Source organism: Aulonocara sp. 'chitande type north' Nkhata Bay, linkage group LG20 (genome assembly GCF_057382095.1).
Source record: "Aulonocara sp. 'chitande type north' Nkhata Bay isolate Kocher_YH1m ecotype deep benthic linkage group LG20, A_spYH_male_GT1.1, whole genome shotgun sequence".
Taxonomy (NCBI): Eukaryota; Metazoa; Chordata; class Actinopteri; order Cichliformes; family Cichlidae; genus Aulonocara; species Aulonocara sp. 'chitande type north' Nkhata Bay.
Genome location: NC_141363.1, coordinates 11,193,511 through 11,211,761, shown reverse-complemented (window position 1 = coordinate 11,211,761; position 18,251 = coordinate 11,193,511). Strand labels below are relative to the sequence as shown.

Below are 18,251 nucleotides of genomic sequence, written 5' to 3'. Positions count from 1 at the left end.
CTTCAGCTTAATGACTTAACTGCTGTTAGTACTGCATAATTATTGAGACAGAATAAGTTAGCCTCTCCCTTTAATTCTGTTGCCTCAGGCCTGTAACAAAATAAAAATAAAGGGAGATCTTTCAAAACACTGAAAAAGAAAAGTTTTGGGTATTTTCTTCACAATTACTGTGATTGGACAAAGCGACCATAATATGGTTCTCACCTGTTTGCAGTGCCCCATGTGTTGAAGTGAACCTCAGTACATCGGTGGGATTTACAGACACACACACACACACACACGCACGCACGCACGCGCACACACACACACACACACACACACACACACACACACACACACACACACACACACACACAATTTCTTGTGTCCTCCTGAGAGTCTTCCCAACCTTGGTTTGGAAGACTTGTGTTGGCTGCAGTCCAGATGTGGTCTTGCTCCAGATGCTCTCACTAAAATCATCAGCTAATGAGCTAATTAACTGTTAGCTTGTTTGTGTAGAAGACTCCCAAAGATGAAAGCTTCTATAAACACATGTATCTTTCTAGATTTTTTTTTTTTTGGAAGTTGGGTCAAAGCTTTATTTAAAAAAAGCCTTTTTTTAATCTTTCTGCTCTTTTACTTTTCACTGATCTTGCAAGACCGATACTGTGACATTCTGCTATTTCTCTTTGTTATCTCCTGTGGCTGCATTCTGCACACATTTACCACATTCTTGTGTTTTTAAAAAAACATTTACTTCAGTTTTGGAGAAGAGCGAGTTTAAAGACGAGTCCCAGTTCTTCCGTTTCTACGCGGACGAGGAAACCGAGGGGACCGGCACCAAGAGCAAGCAGCTCCAGCGAAATGACTTCAAACTCATTGAAAACATCTTAGTCAAATCCCTTGTGGTGAGCAACACTCATATACACACTTTCACATTCTCCCACATCTATACATGGATACGCAGATATTGCCAGAATCTGGGAAAAAAAACACTTCTAGCATCATCATTTTCCCACGAGAAAAATGTGCTAATAATTAAAAGGTTTGCGAACATCATTCCGATGCTATAAACATGGCACAAAGATGTTTTGATTACCTTGCACAGCATTAACCACCCCAAAGACAAAACAAAAGCATGATGGGAAACAATGAGCCACTGTACTGTAGACTGATGCAAAAATAACAAAAACAAGGTTTTTCAAGTTATCCTGTTACGCTGTCGGGCATAAACATGCATTTTGACTGTAGAACCCTGCATACATATATACCTGTGTGCCTTCTTCTGATCTCCACATCTAACTTTTATTAACACCACTATATACAGCCCGAGTAGCTTTGATGACAGCAAGCACATTTGAAATCGCTCTGATCACTATGCATCTGAGTGTTATATAATTGTAATGTAATCAGCTGTATCGGCCGGGATGAATCTCTGTTGCGCTGCTGCTGATACAAAAGATAACTGTGAGAACGGCAGCCGATGAATATTCTTGAAATACATTTGAAAATGTGAGCTGATGATTGATGACTGTAGTGCAGTTAAAAGCAGGACAAGACCTTTTCCTTCTTTAGTGCTTGATCTGCTTTAAAGACCTTTTAAGATGCGTCAGTCAACATTGTGTAGCCATTTCTTTTTTTAGCAGCAGAAAAAGGTAAGATTCAAATAAACAGTAACTTAGTTTTAACTCTTATAAGGTGTAATTTGCAGCAAACATGTCCATAATCACTCCAGAACTGAGCGTCCAGTTTGACACTATTAAATATTCTTTGTAGAAAGAGGAGGGGCTGCTTAGGGGAATATGGTATGTGCACTAACTGCCCAGATATTGGGTCACTTAGGTTTTCACTTCCAATCACATCTGTGGCGTGACTCCTGTTAATATCATTATCCTACAATAAAAGCATATAATATTTTTTTACACATACAGTAAAAGTCAGTCTGCACAACACTGGGTCAAGTGTTCGGGGGTTTCCACAAACTCACACAGAAAGTCAACTGTTTATTTGAGTCCATTATCTTCAGGGAAACCTAGAAGCATCATCAGCATCCCTTTTCATATCATAGTGAGAAGTAGGCACGCCATCTGGCTTTCCACAAGAAGTGGAAAAGGCCCTTTTCCTTGATTAGCGGAACTAATCCCCCCCAATGCCTATTATTGAAGTGAAGTGCAGGAACTCTTTATTTTCCACGGTCATCTCCTCTGATATAACAGCAGAGATCCCCATCTTATCAGGACTGTGCAGCAGGAAGATGGCCCCAGCAGCTTAACTAATGGACGCCGCTAATGTGTTTGGCGACGACAGCGTTTAACTTTAAGCCTCAACCCCAAGTGGGAATACAATATGGAGAACAGAGAGCAACATCAGGCAAAGGCACCTGAGACGGAATGAAAGTCACAAATGGCTAATGAAACTGTGATTATGTGTGAATAGTTTGCATGTGAGACCACCCAGAAAAAGTGCCGTAAATCACCTTTTTTTTTTCTTTAAAGCTTCAGTGATTTCTCAGACAAACCAGGTCACTGCCATGAAGACAAGTTGCCGTTTTATAGCCAGAGCCTACAGTTGCACAGAATTACAGCAGCAGAACCAAGGGAGACAGAAAGATGATGAATATGTGTGCATCTAAAATTATTTTCCTGTTTGCTTACTTGTGATACTAAATCAGTTCAAGACATTTTAAGCCTGACAGTCAGCGGTGAAAATGTGGAAGTAATTAGTCGATTTTCTCTGTGCTAGATTCACCCCGAGGAGGAAGGCTACGGCTTTGAGATTGAGGAGAAGAACAAGGCCATCGTTGTGAAATCTGTCACCAGGGGCTCACACGCTGAGGTAAACACACACACACACACACTTCTTCCAGCCTCGGGGTGTCAGTTCCACTAGGTAATGGCTGTCTACTCTCTGGACGGCTGCTGTCACTCTGTCTCTCTCCCTTTTTTGAGAACTCTGCTCTGATTGGCTGCAGAGCCATTTGCAGATATATTTTTATGTTTAGGAGGGAGCAGCTTCCATATTGGTATTTGTCCCGTCCGTGCCATTGTGTCAGCCTTCACTGATGATGGGGAGGGGAATTACAGTGACAGCTCAATGGCTATAATACAAGATGGACGAGCCAATGTTTTCCTGTCTTATTGATCATTCATCCTCTTTTTATGTCCTCTTACTCGCCTTAGACAGGTGACATACTTTACTTCTGGCCTGTCCGTCTCACAGCCCAGCCTGTATACTGTTAATCGTTGCAATGTTGTCATGAACACACATGATGGTGCCCTGGTTGTTTTTCCTCCACAGCCTGACTATAACTGTCATGCTCCCCACTATTTCCACATTTGTATCCTCATTTCTCCCGTGCCCCTGTGCTGCTCTGCAGCTCTCGATAATCTTCATTTTTATGCACTGCCCAACTACCACACTAAACCTTTGCTTCTCTGTTCCTTATTACTCCTTTTTTCCTTAATTTCGAACCCCCTCTCACTCTATTATTCATTCCCCCGTGCCCTCCACCCCCCACAGTGGGGCGAGGATTGCTAGTTGTGACACAGCCCGTGTGCCAGCGCAGTGAATGAAGCTCAGCTGATTCCCATGGGGCTCTGAAAAGGGCTGAGAGGCACACACTCACACACTGAGCTCTTTCACTATATGATACTATTATAGAAAGTCACGTGCAGACTGGCACCCATGCTGTGTAATCACACACACATATACATGCACCCCTCTGCATTCAAATAGCTCTGGCTCCTCCCAGTCGTTCCTACATCCACGCTGGGCCTTCAAACAGAGTCGAGGCCTGGCTTAACCAAGGCCATCCCACCGGATCTTTGCCCAGGACACTGGACTCACACAGTGAGTGCACAGAGGCTGTATTCTTCTCACAACGTGACTGAAGATGACTGCATTTAAATGCATGCTGCAGGCTGATTTGCTGTGTGTCTGTCATTTGTAAAGAGATATCAGAAGCTGAAATCCGACTGAAAAGCTTGAAAATGTTTGTTTCTTTGGGAGCAGGTATACTGGTTTGTGCAGCTGCAACGCGCCTTGACTGAAGAGATTGTGTATTAGCTAAAGGAATCTGGCAAGATCCGACAAAGCATCAGAGGTCGCAGGCAGAGCAACTGGCAACATTAGGAAAAAAATTATAAAGTGACGCCCTTCAGTCTGGAAGTGCGTGCAAATCTAACACAAAGCAGGCATGACACTCAGGTCTAGCAATCATGCATTTTTATCATATCCAGTGGCCAATCTTTATACGCACTCACTGCATACAACTTCAGTCAAATGCTGGAAAATACACGACAAGACAGAACAGGCTGTGGGAATTTGGAGCAGCAAACAATGCTTTTCGTCTTATCGCTTGTTTGTTTGTTTTCTTCTTTGCTCCTTGGAGGCACATTATCATATACCAGCACTTGATTGTGAGTAATTCACGTTAGACAGGGGAATTGTACACAGTCTCTGTCTCACTCCGGTACTTGCTCGTAATTTTAAATTGAATTGCAGTCCCCCGACCTGAAACTCTTACTGTGCGGATGTTGCCTTTGGGAGGGGGTTCAGGCTGAAGCAAGCTGCCACCTATAAATAACCACATTCTGTCTCCTGTCTGTCCGTCTGTCCGTGCAGATGGCTGGCCTGCAGGTGGGCAGGAAGATCTACACCATCAACGAGGACCTGCTTTTCCTCAGGCCTTTCTCGGAGGTTGAAACCATGATTAGCCAGTCCTTCTGCATACGACGCTCCCTGCGGCTGCTGGTTGGCACCAAGGCCAAGGAGTGAGGGCTCATGCATATGTGCTGAAATACACAATGTCCACTCATATAGACCGCACTGGTCTGATTGGTATTTTCTTTTTCTTTTTTTCCAGGATCGTAAAAATCCCTGACAACCCAGACAGTCTCTCCTTCAGACTGAGTGGCTCTGTTCCTCCTCATGTCCACGCTGTAAGGAAAGGTAACTGACTTCTGTAGCCACAACAATCAGCAGAAATATGCATTTTTTTCAGAGATAGCAGAAGAATTTCATTATTACTCCTTCTCTCATGAACACTCAGAGAATAACACGTAGGACGAAAGCACGGTACCAGAGTTTAATAAGTAGGCTACAAAATGTAATTTATAACAGCGTTGCTGTATCGTTAATATCTGGTTTCTGTCACATGGCGAAATGGCAGAAATAGTGTGCAGTTTTGTATTTAAAGGTAAAATAAGACCATGGCTTTGTACGTGTAATGGAAAAATAATCAGTTGAGCACTTTACAGCTCCCGGGGAAGTGTAGTTAAATTATTATTTCTTGAATGTAGTTATAAGTGACCCATATTTTGCTTATGAGCCAACAGTGGAGATCCGTGAACAGATTTGTAAGATGTTGACCTTGTTATTTCTGCACCAGTGCCAGTAAATGCATTAAAAGTGTTTACGGTGTCAGAAAGACAAATAATTCCGAGGGAATTCAAAGGAAAGATGAGGTAACCCTAGCCTCTAACCACCTGTTACATTCTGCTCTTAGTGAGCCTCTATTAGGTTTTTATGGCCACCTGTCAGCCAGACAGCCCACGGTCAGGGTTCAAACCCTTAATAGAGCAAACTACTTTTCAAACACACACAATGTTCTGTGATCACAGCTAAAACTGTAATGGGTAACTGAAAAGACAGCTACTTCTGTTTCCCCCTTTTCGTTTCTCCTACTTTTCTTTAAGACCTCCTTACTATATAGCCTGTTTGTCGGTCTCTAAATAGAAAAATCAGCAGTGTGTTTAGAAGTTAAATGAGGGATGAATCCCAATTTGTAACCTAGCAGCAGTAAGGCGAGGATACACACATGCACCCTAATAAAAAAAGACCAGCCAAGAAATTTGGTCCCTTGGTTTTATTGTCTTTCCTCCACTTTCTCTCCCTCTTAAACCCACCTCCTTCTTCCCTACATGTTCCTTTTCTCACTTTCCTAACATCCTCAATTACTTAGGACTCAGTATGACGTATGTTTCATTTGAATTCAGTGGCTAGTATTTTTTACCCCATTGTTTTTAAATGACTTTCTCTGGGAGATTTTCATTCATGGGTCAAGTAGTCTCCTTAATGTGGTTACTGCTGGCACCCTGGGTGGAAATGATGCCATTGCTGGTATTTTTAGATTGGGCAGGAAGGTTAATCGAGGTGTTGATTGGACTTCCAGGCTGTAAAGCCATTAGTAGCTTGAGACAGCATGTTATAGCACTCCACAGAGTGATTTCTCATTTTCCTGTATTGTAGAAACAATAGAGGAAATGTTTTGTTGAGAACTATGGGAATTGAATCCAAAAGTTTATTTTTTTTAATGAGTTCACTATGTTATGCTTAATTCAGTCATCCTGAAGAAGATGTTTCCCAGTTTATGTGTGGTGTTGTAAATGGTTTTTGCCTTTGTGCGAACTCATGATCCTGTGTGGAAATATTACAGGCTGGGAGGCAGCAGCGTCTGGTCTTCAGCCGGGCCAGGTCGTCCTGAAAGTCAATGGCAACAGTGTCAATCACAGCGACTACCAAGAGGTCCTGGAGCATTTCACAGCCCAGCGCACTCACCAGGAACCTCTCCAAGCGGTGAGCTAACATAGGCCAACAAAAAACAAACTATTCTGTAACATTAGAGCAGGTTTTCTAGCGTTAAGTCTCTTCTATTTAGCCCATATTATAATTGAAAGTTAAATCCCAACAAACCACATCATCCTGCTCAGTACGGTGCATGGTGTTCTGTGAGGTTTTACAGTCCTTGTGTGTTGTTATGGCTCTAACTGTAAGGGAAATCCCTGAGCGCTTTATTTAGCAGACAGTAAACCAAGTAATGCCACAAGACAGCATGAATAGTGTCAGTGGTAGTTTTGGAAGTTAATATGTCAGATCATTTACTAATGGGGGAAAGCTCAATAAAAACCACATTTGACAAGCTAACAGCCCAAAGAATAGAGGTCAGCCAGACATTCCTGAGATGGTTCAGAAAAACAGCATTTGCATTAGTTGACTGTTTGCTCATTTCATCTGCATTTTTGGCTGGAATGGTAGGTTTCTTAGTGAGATCCAAAGTGAATTACAAGCTGTCACTATGTCGCTACAGGTTATATAACTCAAAATACACTCAAAATGTTGTTTTTTTTTCAAACTGAGCCATGACTAAATAACAAGTGTTTATACTGAATACTAGATGGCCAATGTCAAAACTACAAACTCCTCTTTGGTTGTTTTGACATTCCTGCAGAAGCTACTCATGTCTCCAGGCAGTATTTCAAAAGGCTGCAGACAGAGCAGAGCAAGGTGTCCTCCATACGATGTTTTGTTTTGTCTTATTTTATTTAGCTGATCATTTAACCAGTTTGTTGTCAGTGGTTGAGTGCATTGCATTGTTCATTTAGGTGGAATCAGTCTTTATTGCATTGTCAGGGTAAAAGCTTCTCTATCCATACTTTAGCTTCTTCCCTCTAAAATACGTGTCTAAAGCCCTCTCATATTTACACAGCTTGATGTTGATGTTTCTGTTTTTCATCATGTTCTCATCCACATTAAAATTCCAACAAATAGTCTACCAAACACTGCAGCCATGCTGACGGCTGGTAAAACTAATATCGGATGGGTCTGTCTAGATGAACTGGTGAGAGAGAGGGGGCCCAGACAGCAGGCGCCCCGGCGACTGATTTTTTTGAGCTTTAATCTTCTTCCCACAGTGTCACTGGGTGTATCGAGCATTCGAGGATGTGGAAGAGCTACAAAGAGAGAGGGGTGCAGATGAGGAGGAGGACAGCCCTTTCAAGCCTTACCCAGTGGAGAATGGCTCTGACCACGAAGAGGACAAAAGCACCAATGGAACAGGTGAAACGTGTTGCTGTGAAATTGTTTGCAGTCTTTTGTTTTGCTTGGATTTAAAGTTTTATCAGTGTCGCAGTATGTCTTTGATTTCTGTATGAAGCTTTCAATCCCCAATTCCTTTGCGGTTTTTCCGCTCATGTCAGCTAGTTTCATTTCAGTCAGCAAAATGTATCTGAGTGAAATTAGTGCTGCTTTGGCAGCTTTTTGCCTTGTGTGTGAATCCAGATTGATTGCAGGCTTCATGCTTAAAAACATGTGACCCTGCCAAAAACATTACATCAAAACATTATGTTCCGTCTACAATGCTTTTTTGTTTTTTGTTTTTTTCATTTGGCTTCTGACTTGGGTCATATTCATCATGCCGCTAAAAGTGGCTTCAGCAGTAGGTAATTTGCTCTGGATATAGAAAATTCGCAGTTTGAAAATGACACTTCCGCACGCTACAGTCATAGGACGCCATTAAGTAATATTCAGTGTACACTTAGTGGCCAATTTTCCCACAGTGCTGGCAGGGTAAGCACACTTGACAGATGTGCAGCACACTGTGTACCTTTACATGTGTCATTACTAAAATGACTTAAAATGATATTGTGTTTTTTCCTCAGAGATTTTTATACGCACTACATTTTTGTTTTTTCATGATTTTGAAGTGATTTGAGTTTTTTTTAAACATGCACATATCATTTGATTTTTTCGGTTTTTGTATTTTAGTTGGTTATTTACTTTGAATGTATGTCAAGTATTTAATTGAAATCTGTGATCCACAGACTGCAAGCTGGGCAGACTCTCCCTGTGTGATCTGCCTCTGGTCAGTCTGACAGTTGATAACGTCCACTTGGAGCATGGCGTGGTGTATGAATATGTGAGCACTGCTGGCATCAAGAGCCACGTCCTGGAGAAGACAGTGGAACCCAAAGGCTGCTTCAGCCTCACTGCGAAAGTGAGTTTTGTCAAGATGAGAAGTTTGTTCAGCTAAAGCCTACATATGCATTTATCGTTAGACTGGTGGATAGTCATGCTAAATATTGCTTAAGTTTCAAACAGTAAAGTCAGCTTAATATTTTGTTTTTGCTTCTGGTTTCACTTACTGGAACTGGAAAGCAGAAAGTTTAGCTGGGGTAAAACTCAGCTGCCTTATTTCGCTGCTACGGCTAGAAATGCTAATTTGCCAGTGATTGAAATGGACTAAATCGGGTTCCTAAACTGTTATTGTCAAGGTGATCCATCGTCAGCAATTGTTCTTGTCTCTACAGATCCTGGAGGCGTTTTCTGGCGATGACAGCCGCTTCGTTCATAACTGCAGCCAGCTCATCTACCAGAACGACCGAGTCGTTACCATGCCTCAGTACGAGTTCAGACAAATCTGCGACACCAAGCTGGAGAATATCAGGAGGCGTATCAGCAGCTATCAGCAGGTATTGAGACATTCTTGTGTTTTCCCTTGAGCATAGATGTGAACACAGGAATGTTCAGTCATATTATTTTACTAAACACATTTTATTTTGTGACATGTGACTAAACGGTTCAGTGGAACATCCTTTTCTATAGCAATAAATTCACATTTTTGCTCCCCCCAAAAAAGACATGGCAATTTTTTTTTTTTACACTACTCCTATTGCATTAAATGCGTTTTGAGCAGCTTGGTGAAAGTGTGTTAAGAGTCTCACAAAATGCTTTTTCAAGACAGTTGTGTTTGTCGTGTAGACCACATGCCACTACCTGGTAAACACATTTTGATATTTGTCTTATTTTTTCCTGACATATTACACAGACTGTAAAAGAAATCATATAAAATCCAAACCCATTGAATTATTAAAAATAGCATCGCATCTAAGAAACATCGAGGAGCTTCATTCTGATAAGAAAGCTAATATCTACAATAATTAAATGCAAACTTTAATTAACTCAGTCGCTCACATACCAGAACCCTTATCAGAAGCTTTACGATATCATGAAGATGCAACAGTTGTAGTCATATCATTTTTTAATTCACTAAACTCATTACCTTCTTCTTCATGGCTTCTCCCATTTTGTTTCTCTTTTTCACACAGTTTGCTCTGGAACTGAGGAACAAGGTGTGGCCCTCTGTCAGGCAGGCTGGGGTTCGCCCTCACCCACTGGGCTGCATGGACTTTGTTCCCACCAACTGCCACATCAACTTGATGCAGGTCTCCTACCCCAAAAGCACTACCTCTGCCGGCAGGACTTTCAGCATCCGTTTTGGTCGTAAAAACTCCATCTTTGGCCTGGACCCCGACCAAGGTAGGAGCTGCGCACAGTCCTCTAACCAAGAAGATTAGAACAATCTCAACAGTGTCACATTTTCACTGCGTAAAGTAAGAGTTGCAGGGATTTATCCCTCTCATGGTAATATAGCTTACCACTAGCTCAGTGATCATTTTGATGCTTTGATGCATTTGATGCTGTGACTGGACCAACCCCAGCCTCCCAGTGTAACCAAAAAGGCCCAACAAGGATTCTCATGGTAAAATTAGATGAGTAGGTTGCTATTAAGACTCCATTAGCCCTCGGCCATTATATTCAAGTTACTGACATGAGAAGTGAGTGAATGATATAGGAAAAGACCTCAGTGCAGAGCAGGAATGTGTTCACTCTGTGGTGCGTTAGAGGTCACAGAGCAGAGGAAAAAAGTGAGTGATTTAGTTGAAATGGAAAGTAGAAGATGTTCAAGGAGAGAATAAAGTTTGGAAATACTTTTAAAATTTGGTTTTCAATAGGAATTTTAGAGGTTAACATGTGAACTTCTACTCTCAGCAAAGATGAAAAGGCAGTCCAGCTGTCTAGACAGCAGACAGTCAGCATTGTTCCAAGATGCTCGGCCCCATCTTTCCTCTGAACACCAGCTGCCGGTCAGACATCTGCCAAGCACTTGTACTGATGAGATGTTGCTGTGGCTCTTTTTTGAAAGCTGTCGTTAGAGTTTGAACTGTCTTAGATCACCACGAGTATTAAATCTGTTTTCAGTTTTTGGATATGTCAGGTTATTACAGCTTAGCTTGGCATTCAACCCGGATAAACAGACTTCATTTTACTGTGTATATTAGCTGAACGATGGTCTTTTTAAGACTTTGTTTTTCGTCAACACCAAATTAAGAACAGATAAGAGTATTGCTTCATAGCTTTTGAACATCTGGCACAGATGTAATTGTCAGAGCGTGAAGTCCTTTTCATTCAATCACCCGTAACATCTCTCCTCTCCTTTAGCACAACTGAACCCCATGTCCCACACTCAACATTGCATGACCAGCATGGGAGCTCCGTCCTGGAGCTGCTCTGGTTTGGATGGGGATGAAGCGGATGGCAGCGGGGAAGTGAATGTCGATGGAGGGGAGGGCTTGAATGATAGTCGCCACGGAGAAGGCGGTTTGAGTTTCCTGCTCAAACAGGAAGACACCGAGACACAGGACGCCTACATTTACTTGTACAGTCGTTTGGACGTTGCTGTGAGGGAAATGAAGCAGTATGTTGCTCAAATAGATGTGTAAGTATTACAGCTCGTATTCATCACGTTTAATTTAACAGCACTGAACCTTATTTTCACATAAATGTTTTCTTATCTTTTGAAGGTTATGCCTATTCTGCAGATGTTTTCTTCAATCACGTGTGCCACATATTAGAAAAAAGAAAACTTTTACTCACATCCATTCAGAAATTAGTCCCAGCATTACCGACCTTCTGCTGTTATCAGATATTTCCATTCCACTACTGTTTTTGAGTCGGCTATTTTCGTAACCTTCTCGCTGACATTCAGAGATCTCTGCGTGAAACGCTGTTATCCCCACAGCAGCCTGTCTTTGTCTGTCCTCCCTCTGCCTTGTTTAAAGCTGAGGATTTACAAAAGGAACATTCTTCAGGCCCAAAATATTTATGGGCCAGGCCCAGTACAGGAACAGGGAGTGAGGCCAGGATAACATCAAGAGAAAGAGACACATATTGTGTGTCTGTGCTGAGGAAGGGGTGTGACAATTTGAATGAATACATGTGTATGTTTTAGTTATGGGGCCCATGCATTGTGTATTGTATTAGAAATGTAAGCATAACAGTGTCTTGACATGAAGACTTTAATTTGAATATAAATGATCAAGTTCTATAAAAGCTTTGAATATGCTAAAAACATAACACAAAATTATGGCATATATGTTATATAAATTATGATATATGCTCTGTATCATATGCTAAAGATATGTAGATAATGTCTCCAAGGTAAAGGGCAATATCTATATTTTGTTGTTTTCAGATATATTTGTTTATATTTTTTTCTCTAGGCTGTTGTCATCCATCACCGAGCCTACACAGCTCCAAGGAGAGGGCGGAGAGCCTCCAATCGATGAGGAAAATCAGCCGCCCGCCCTGGTCCCCTGTGAGGATGGATGTGACCAGGACAAAGTGGAGCAGGGCGGCACTAAACGAGTCTGCTTCAAAGTGAACGAGGAGGACCAGGAGGACTCCGGCCACGACACAATGAGCTACAGGGACTCCTACAGGTAAGTGCTTACTGAATATGCAGCTACAGGTTACAGTGTAACCTGGCATGGAAGCCTTAAACACACATTATTCAAAAAGCACCTGAAAAGGTAATAACAAGGCGCTGATAAGACACATTAGCTAAAGCTTCAAATAAACAGGCTTAGGTTGAAGACCCCCGGAAAACCATGAAGAAGAAGGCCTTGCTGGCTTGTTAGCCTATGGAAACAGGATATGCTGGATATGCTTAGGGAGCAAACTGCACTGTCTATCAAAGATGCTGGGGAAAATGGGATTTACTTCCATATTGGAAAACACAACTGGACTATATTCTAAAAACTTTTATCTTGCTCTTGATTTCAAACTGGCATATTAGAGCATACTTTCACCTTTTCTGTATATTTCTATTGCAAGTCGGCATGATATCATTTAAAGTGGTATTTACCTCATGGTTTTCCGGGGGCCTTCAAGGTATTTACCTCTCAAATTATATTTTCTACAATTTGAGACCTAAGTAGCTTATATATAACTCCAATATATAACTTGAAACACTTTGACCTTAATTATTTAAAGTAATATTTTCATTTCATTGTTTATTCATTCATCTGTTATAGCAGCATCACAGGTTAAAAACAACTCCTTAAAAACAAAAACAGCGCTCTGAGACTCCCACTTTACTCCACAAACCTATAATGCTTCTCATTTCCCCCCTTTGGAGGCTATAATTCATTCCAGATGTTGCCATTTTAACTGAGATGCAGGGCTAAAAATGACTTCAAAATACTCTGGTTGAATCTGGTTATGTCATTTGCTTGTTGCAAGTTCATTCAGATGATTTTTTTTTTTGAGGAGTGTGTGTGTTCACTGAACAGAGAGCCACTGAGCCCCACCCTCCACCACCCACTAAGATATAGTTATTGGTTGTCAGTGCGGTGGGCTGGTGTATAATAAAGCGAAATGTTTGGGGCGCGGCCTCCTCACCCGCTCTGTCATTAAAGCCTGGCCACGTCGTGTGAAATGCAGCTACCTCATCGTAATAAAATGTATAGCAAAATGTCGGCTCTTCTGTGTGTGGTATAAACGCACGCTCATGCACTCACACTTGCACACAGAACTGTTTACTCAGGGTTTTTTGAGGCCAAGTAGGAAAAAAGTACTCTGGTCAAGGTAGCTGTACAAAGCTGCCTAGTGAATGTGGATGAATCATCCCACTTGTAAAATTTTGCATGTGATGAAAAGTGCTTATGTGTTTCACGTGTGGGTGGTGCTTTTTTTTAACGTTTTTGTCCAGCTGAGAGAATCAGGCAGTAAAGCCTGAGGTGGTGACAGACCACAGTAGAACTCAACAGCTGGAGGTCAGTGGCCAAGCGCAGCCTGTGACAGATGCAATGTTAGAGGAAGGACAGGGGAGAATGACTTTTACGCACACACACACACACACACGGTCAACAAAAAAAATGCAAAGGGGACTGGGGTGAAAAAATACACAAAGAAAATAGTGTTTGTTCCAAACTCTGCTATATTGTGTCTCCCATAAATCACTGCTTCTCTAGTGTGTGTGTGTGCATGTGTGTGGTGTTGTTCGTGCTGCTACATGTTGCTTACATGTGATGATGGTGGTGTAGAGAGCTGTAGGTGAGCATTTAGACTGAGATGTGGTAATCCACAGTGAGCGCTGTGTGGATGAGAGCGTCATCCATCAGTAGTGGATGTCTGATCGCAGGATAAAGTGTAATGATCTGCACTAGACCTTCTCATTAATGGGGAGAAGTGAACCCAGACACACACTAGCAAAATACTCATCTAAACCACTGAATCCCTTCCCTGTCTGAGTCCAGATTTTATTTTTTCTATCTAAAATGTCTCCAATCTACTTTTTCCAGGAAGCTCAGAGATTGTATCACCATTTTTTTTCTTGTCCTTGCTTGCCTAATATGTAAATAAGCCTAAAAATCACCTATAATATGTATCTTTTCTAGGAAAATGTGCTAAAAATATATTAAGTGTCTATTTGATTATGGAAGAATATAATCATTCAAGCTGTTTTAGTGAATATGCTGACATTATTAGCATATTTTAAACCTTTTTTTAAAAAATTGCATTGAATAGCACATAAATAGCGTATAACAAATGGCTACAGTTTAAGTAGGAATGTCAGAAGTTGCTAATGAGTTGTTCACTATCACCCCGCCTGTATTAACAATTAAAAAGATATCATCTTGTATATAATTTAATGTAAGTGAGACCATGAGAGCTGTGTGCAGAGGTGTGTTTGCTCTCCATTACTGCGGACAGGTTAATTATCACAGTCGTACTCACACTGTTGGCAGGAGATGTGTGAAGCTAAATTGGATGTCACCTTCTCTATCCATGTGTGTGTGTTTGCGTGTATGTGTGTTTGTGTGTGTGAGACAAAGGCAGAAGCCAAGTTTGTGTGCATGCCTCTGAATTCAGTGAGGAAATGCAGCTCCCTATAACGAATCAGATAGAAAAAGGGAATAATACAGTATAAAGAGAGGAACATATATCATTTTACTGTAAGTATGTGATATTGTTTTTGCACACATTTATGAGAAGCCAGTGGAGCATTCAAGCCAAGTTATCATTGTAGCACCTCTACGGTAGCCACCCCCACCATCCCAACAGCACAAATTTACATACATTGGACACCACAGAATAACCCAGCAGGTGATATCCAGGCTCCACTCCCCCCACTTTGTCACCCTGCCAGCCCAGATAATAGTAAAGCAACACAAAGCCAGTGATGGTGTTTTGTAGGTTGTAGTCGCTCGTAGGCCATTTGTCATGGTAATTCAGCTTGTGAATCATTCTGAGCTTCTCTGAGGGGGATTGCAAGCGTGCTCACTTAAAGCCATGTATAATTTGAGCCACATAAATCTTCCACTTGCTCCCGGTAATCATGGTGAATCACATCGATGTATGACTATAAATACCAGCCCCGCTAAGGCTGAAATTGTCTCCGCACACCAGCAAAGGAAGAAAGGAATACAGTCCCAACTAAACGTGAAAACTAGGAAAAGAAGTTGTTCATAAAAGCGTCTTTGTAAAGTGGAGAGCTCCATTTTATGCACACGCGATTTATATCCGATTTATTTGGGAATCTGATATAGCTACAGTTTTACTGAATGCAGCTCTGTGTAAGGCAGCAGCAGTTGTTGTTGTTGTGAGAAGCGTTTAATTGCCTTTGGTTTCATATACTGTAAATCAGAAAAGGCATTTACAATCACAAGGATTATTTGGCAGCATAATTACTAGATGCAGCTTTCCAAATTCTCTCTGTGGTTTAAGAACGGAATGAGCCCTTTTTTCCCTAATGCTTTTTAACTGGGTGCTACTTGTGTGTGTGTGTGTGTGTGTGTGTGTGCTCATTGTTACAGTGAATGCAACAGCAACAGAGACTCCGTCCTTTCCTACACCAGTGTGCGAAGTAACAGCTCTTACCTGGGGAGTGATGAGATGGGATCAGGTAATAAACGGCTTTAAGTTGATCTGTGCATGTGTAAATAAGCAAGGTGTATTTAATGTTTTGACTCTCCTCCACATTGGATTTTACACCACACACTGATCAGATCAGATCCGATGTTGGAATGAAAAGCCAGCTCAAAGGAAAAAAGAAGGATCTCTGTTCCAAAGTTAATTGGATGTAAATAATATAAGCTAGGCTTATGCAAACATACACTTCTGGATGCTTAAAAACAAGAAATAAAGGATATTTCCGTAAGAATAAATCTGTGTGAGCCGTCTCATGATTTACTCTGTGCTACCTTGTTTTTTCCCAAGACACAGAAATCCTCTAGATATAGCTTGGAGGTGACTGTGGCTGGATATTATAGAAGCTGCATTTCATTTAAAGCCACAATAATGTGCAGCGAGCCAAGTATGTGTCCACTGCTATTTATTGCTTTGTTTTTTATCAGCGTTAAGTCATGAACAGCTCACGCTGAGATGTTGCGTTGTAATAATTTATTAGCCTTCATTCGGTCTAATATGATGCTCAGGTCAGATTTTGCAGTGACAGATGGAGAGAAGTGTGTTTTAATAAGCCCAGATGGTCGAATAAAAATTAATACTTGTTGTAGAAAGTGTGATTATTGCCTCTCATCAGCTATTTGCTTTTACTCTCAACTAGGGGACGAGCTGCCGTGCGACATGAGGATTCCCTCTGACAAACAGGACAAGCTGCACGGCTGCCTCGAGCACCTTTTCAACCAGGTTAGTTCGACCGTTGAGTTCGGAGTAAGTAAGTAATTCCTGATTAACTTGGAATTTTTTGCTGTATTTCCCCAAAGTGCTTTGCCTAAGCCCAGGCCTAATTCTAACCCTAGTTTTTAAACAGACTTTAAACTCAGCCACTAGATGTAGAAGTTAAAGATGAAGAAACAGGGAACACACATGTCAGCATTAACCATTTGGAACAGATCACTGTGATGGTAATCAGTCGGCATCTGGGCTGAGTTACCTCATGCGGCTTGCTGTCCTCTGTTCGGGATTCTGGCTTTCTCTCTCATCTCATGACTTCCTTTCTTTCTCTGTTCTCCACTCTGTCTCCTTGAACACGCACAAGCTTTCACTGATGCACAGACTAAGTTGAAGACATGCGTCCGTCGTTTCATCTCTTCTTGATGTCCTTTGATTCCCTGCTGGTGGAGTTGGGGGGTGATAGGGGCACAGCTACTTTGGCTGCAGTAGTTCTTTGCACATGTAAACAGCAGCTCAGGGGGCCTGCTAACACAAGCCTTGTTGTTGTTAATTCTGGAAAACCTTTGCCAGAAGTTACTGCAAAGTTCTGTGTGTGAGCTTGTGTGTTTGTGCTTGAGCGGCGCAGAAATAAAAGCGGTAGTTAGAAAAGAATGAAAGGTGCGTGGAGTCTGAGGCAGTGAACTAGAAGAAAAACTGGCTTCATTAACTGAGTGTGTGCATGCTTTTATTCCTGCACGCAGGTTGACTCAATCAACAGTCTGCTCAAAGGACCCGTCATGACCAAGGCCTGCGAGGAGACCAAGCACTTTTATTCTGACCACAGCCAGCCAGGTACAGATTTGTTTGTGTGTGTAAGCACTGTCGAAAGGTGTCACTACGGTTCTGTCAGAGAGCTGGCGCACAGGCTTACAAGTTCTCTGGTTTAACATGAACAGAGTTTCGCCAAACCGAAGACTGGACTGTTCGCTGTCGTTACGTTATCCATAAGAACATCCAGGAAGACCCTTGGAACCTGCCCACCTCTATCAAAACCCTGGTGGAGAGCCTACAGAGATTTGTGGATGGTTAGTAGAAAACGCATACGTGCATGCATGCCACGTGTTCATATACAGTTACAATCTCTCACTCCATCTTGTTTTTTCTTCTTTCTTTATAGATGGAAAGAATCAGATCCTCCTGGCTCTGCTCAAGTGCACAGGTAGAGCAGCGTGTCACTGGTAGAAGAGAAAATCAGTTTATATTCAGATCAGCTCAGCAGCAGATAATCAGACTAGGTTCAATCCAGTTCTAATTTTCCATAAAATTAACAGAAGAGGTGGACCGTGCAGTCGCCCAGCAGAACTCAGGTCTTAAGCAGCCAGAAAGGTCTCAAAACAGGAGCATTTAAAATTATTCTAACAGCTCTTTGCATATGAGGTCATCCATCATATGAACTTACAGCCAATTTCACATCAGGAATTCTGCAAATCTTTAAAACCTCATTTTAAGGATCCCATACATACACATGTATATTTATGTAGGTTTATTTAGAAAGTAATGAACACATTTCCAGTGCAATCAAATCATACAAATCATTAAATCAAAGTTTTAGCATCATTTTTGTCAAAAAGGTCATAATCAGATGTGTGACTATGTGCTGGAATGAAGATTGGTTTCAGAGCACAACATACTCCAGTCTGAACTTTCTCCAGTGACATATGGCATTAGTTAATGGCAGATATCCTCTCATGGTA

General features: G+C 41.7%; 1 protein-coding gene across 2 annotated transcripts in view; it reads left to right on the top strand.

Annotated features, from left to right (window-relative positions):
- prex1 (phosphatidylinositol-3,4,5-trisphosphate-dependent Rac exchange factor 1) overlaps positions 1-18,251 on the top strand; it is a 78,675-nt gene that overhangs the window by 49,127 nt on the left and 11,297 nt on the right. For both annotated transcript variants that reach the window (XM_086277375.1, XM_086277374.1), the window contains exons 16-31: positions 742-887; positions 2,722-2,814; positions 4,603-4,751; positions 4,844-4,929; positions 6,416-6,555; positions 7,671-7,815; positions 8,580-8,752; positions 9,066-9,227; positions 9,864-10,074; positions 11,038-11,314; positions 12,099-12,317; positions 15,696-15,784; positions 16,448-16,530; positions 17,259-17,349; positions 17,454-17,582; positions 17,675-17,716. In XM_086277375.1, the coding sequence (XP_086133501.1) occupies positions 742-887; positions 2,722-2,814; positions 4,603-4,751; positions 4,844-4,929; positions 6,416-6,555; positions 7,671-7,815; positions 8,580-8,752; positions 9,066-9,227; positions 9,864-10,074; positions 11,038-11,314; positions 12,099-12,317; positions 15,696-15,784; positions 16,448-16,530; positions 17,259-17,349; positions 17,454-17,582; positions 17,675-17,716 (2,235 nt within the window). The remainder of the gene's footprint in view (positions 1-741; positions 888-2,721; positions 2,815-4,602; positions 4,752-4,843; positions 4,930-6,415; positions 6,556-7,670; positions 7,816-8,579; positions 8,753-9,065; positions 9,228-9,863; positions 10,075-11,037; positions 11,315-12,098; positions 12,318-15,695; positions 15,785-16,447; positions 16,531-17,258; positions 17,350-17,453; positions 17,583-17,674; positions 17,717-18,251) is intronic.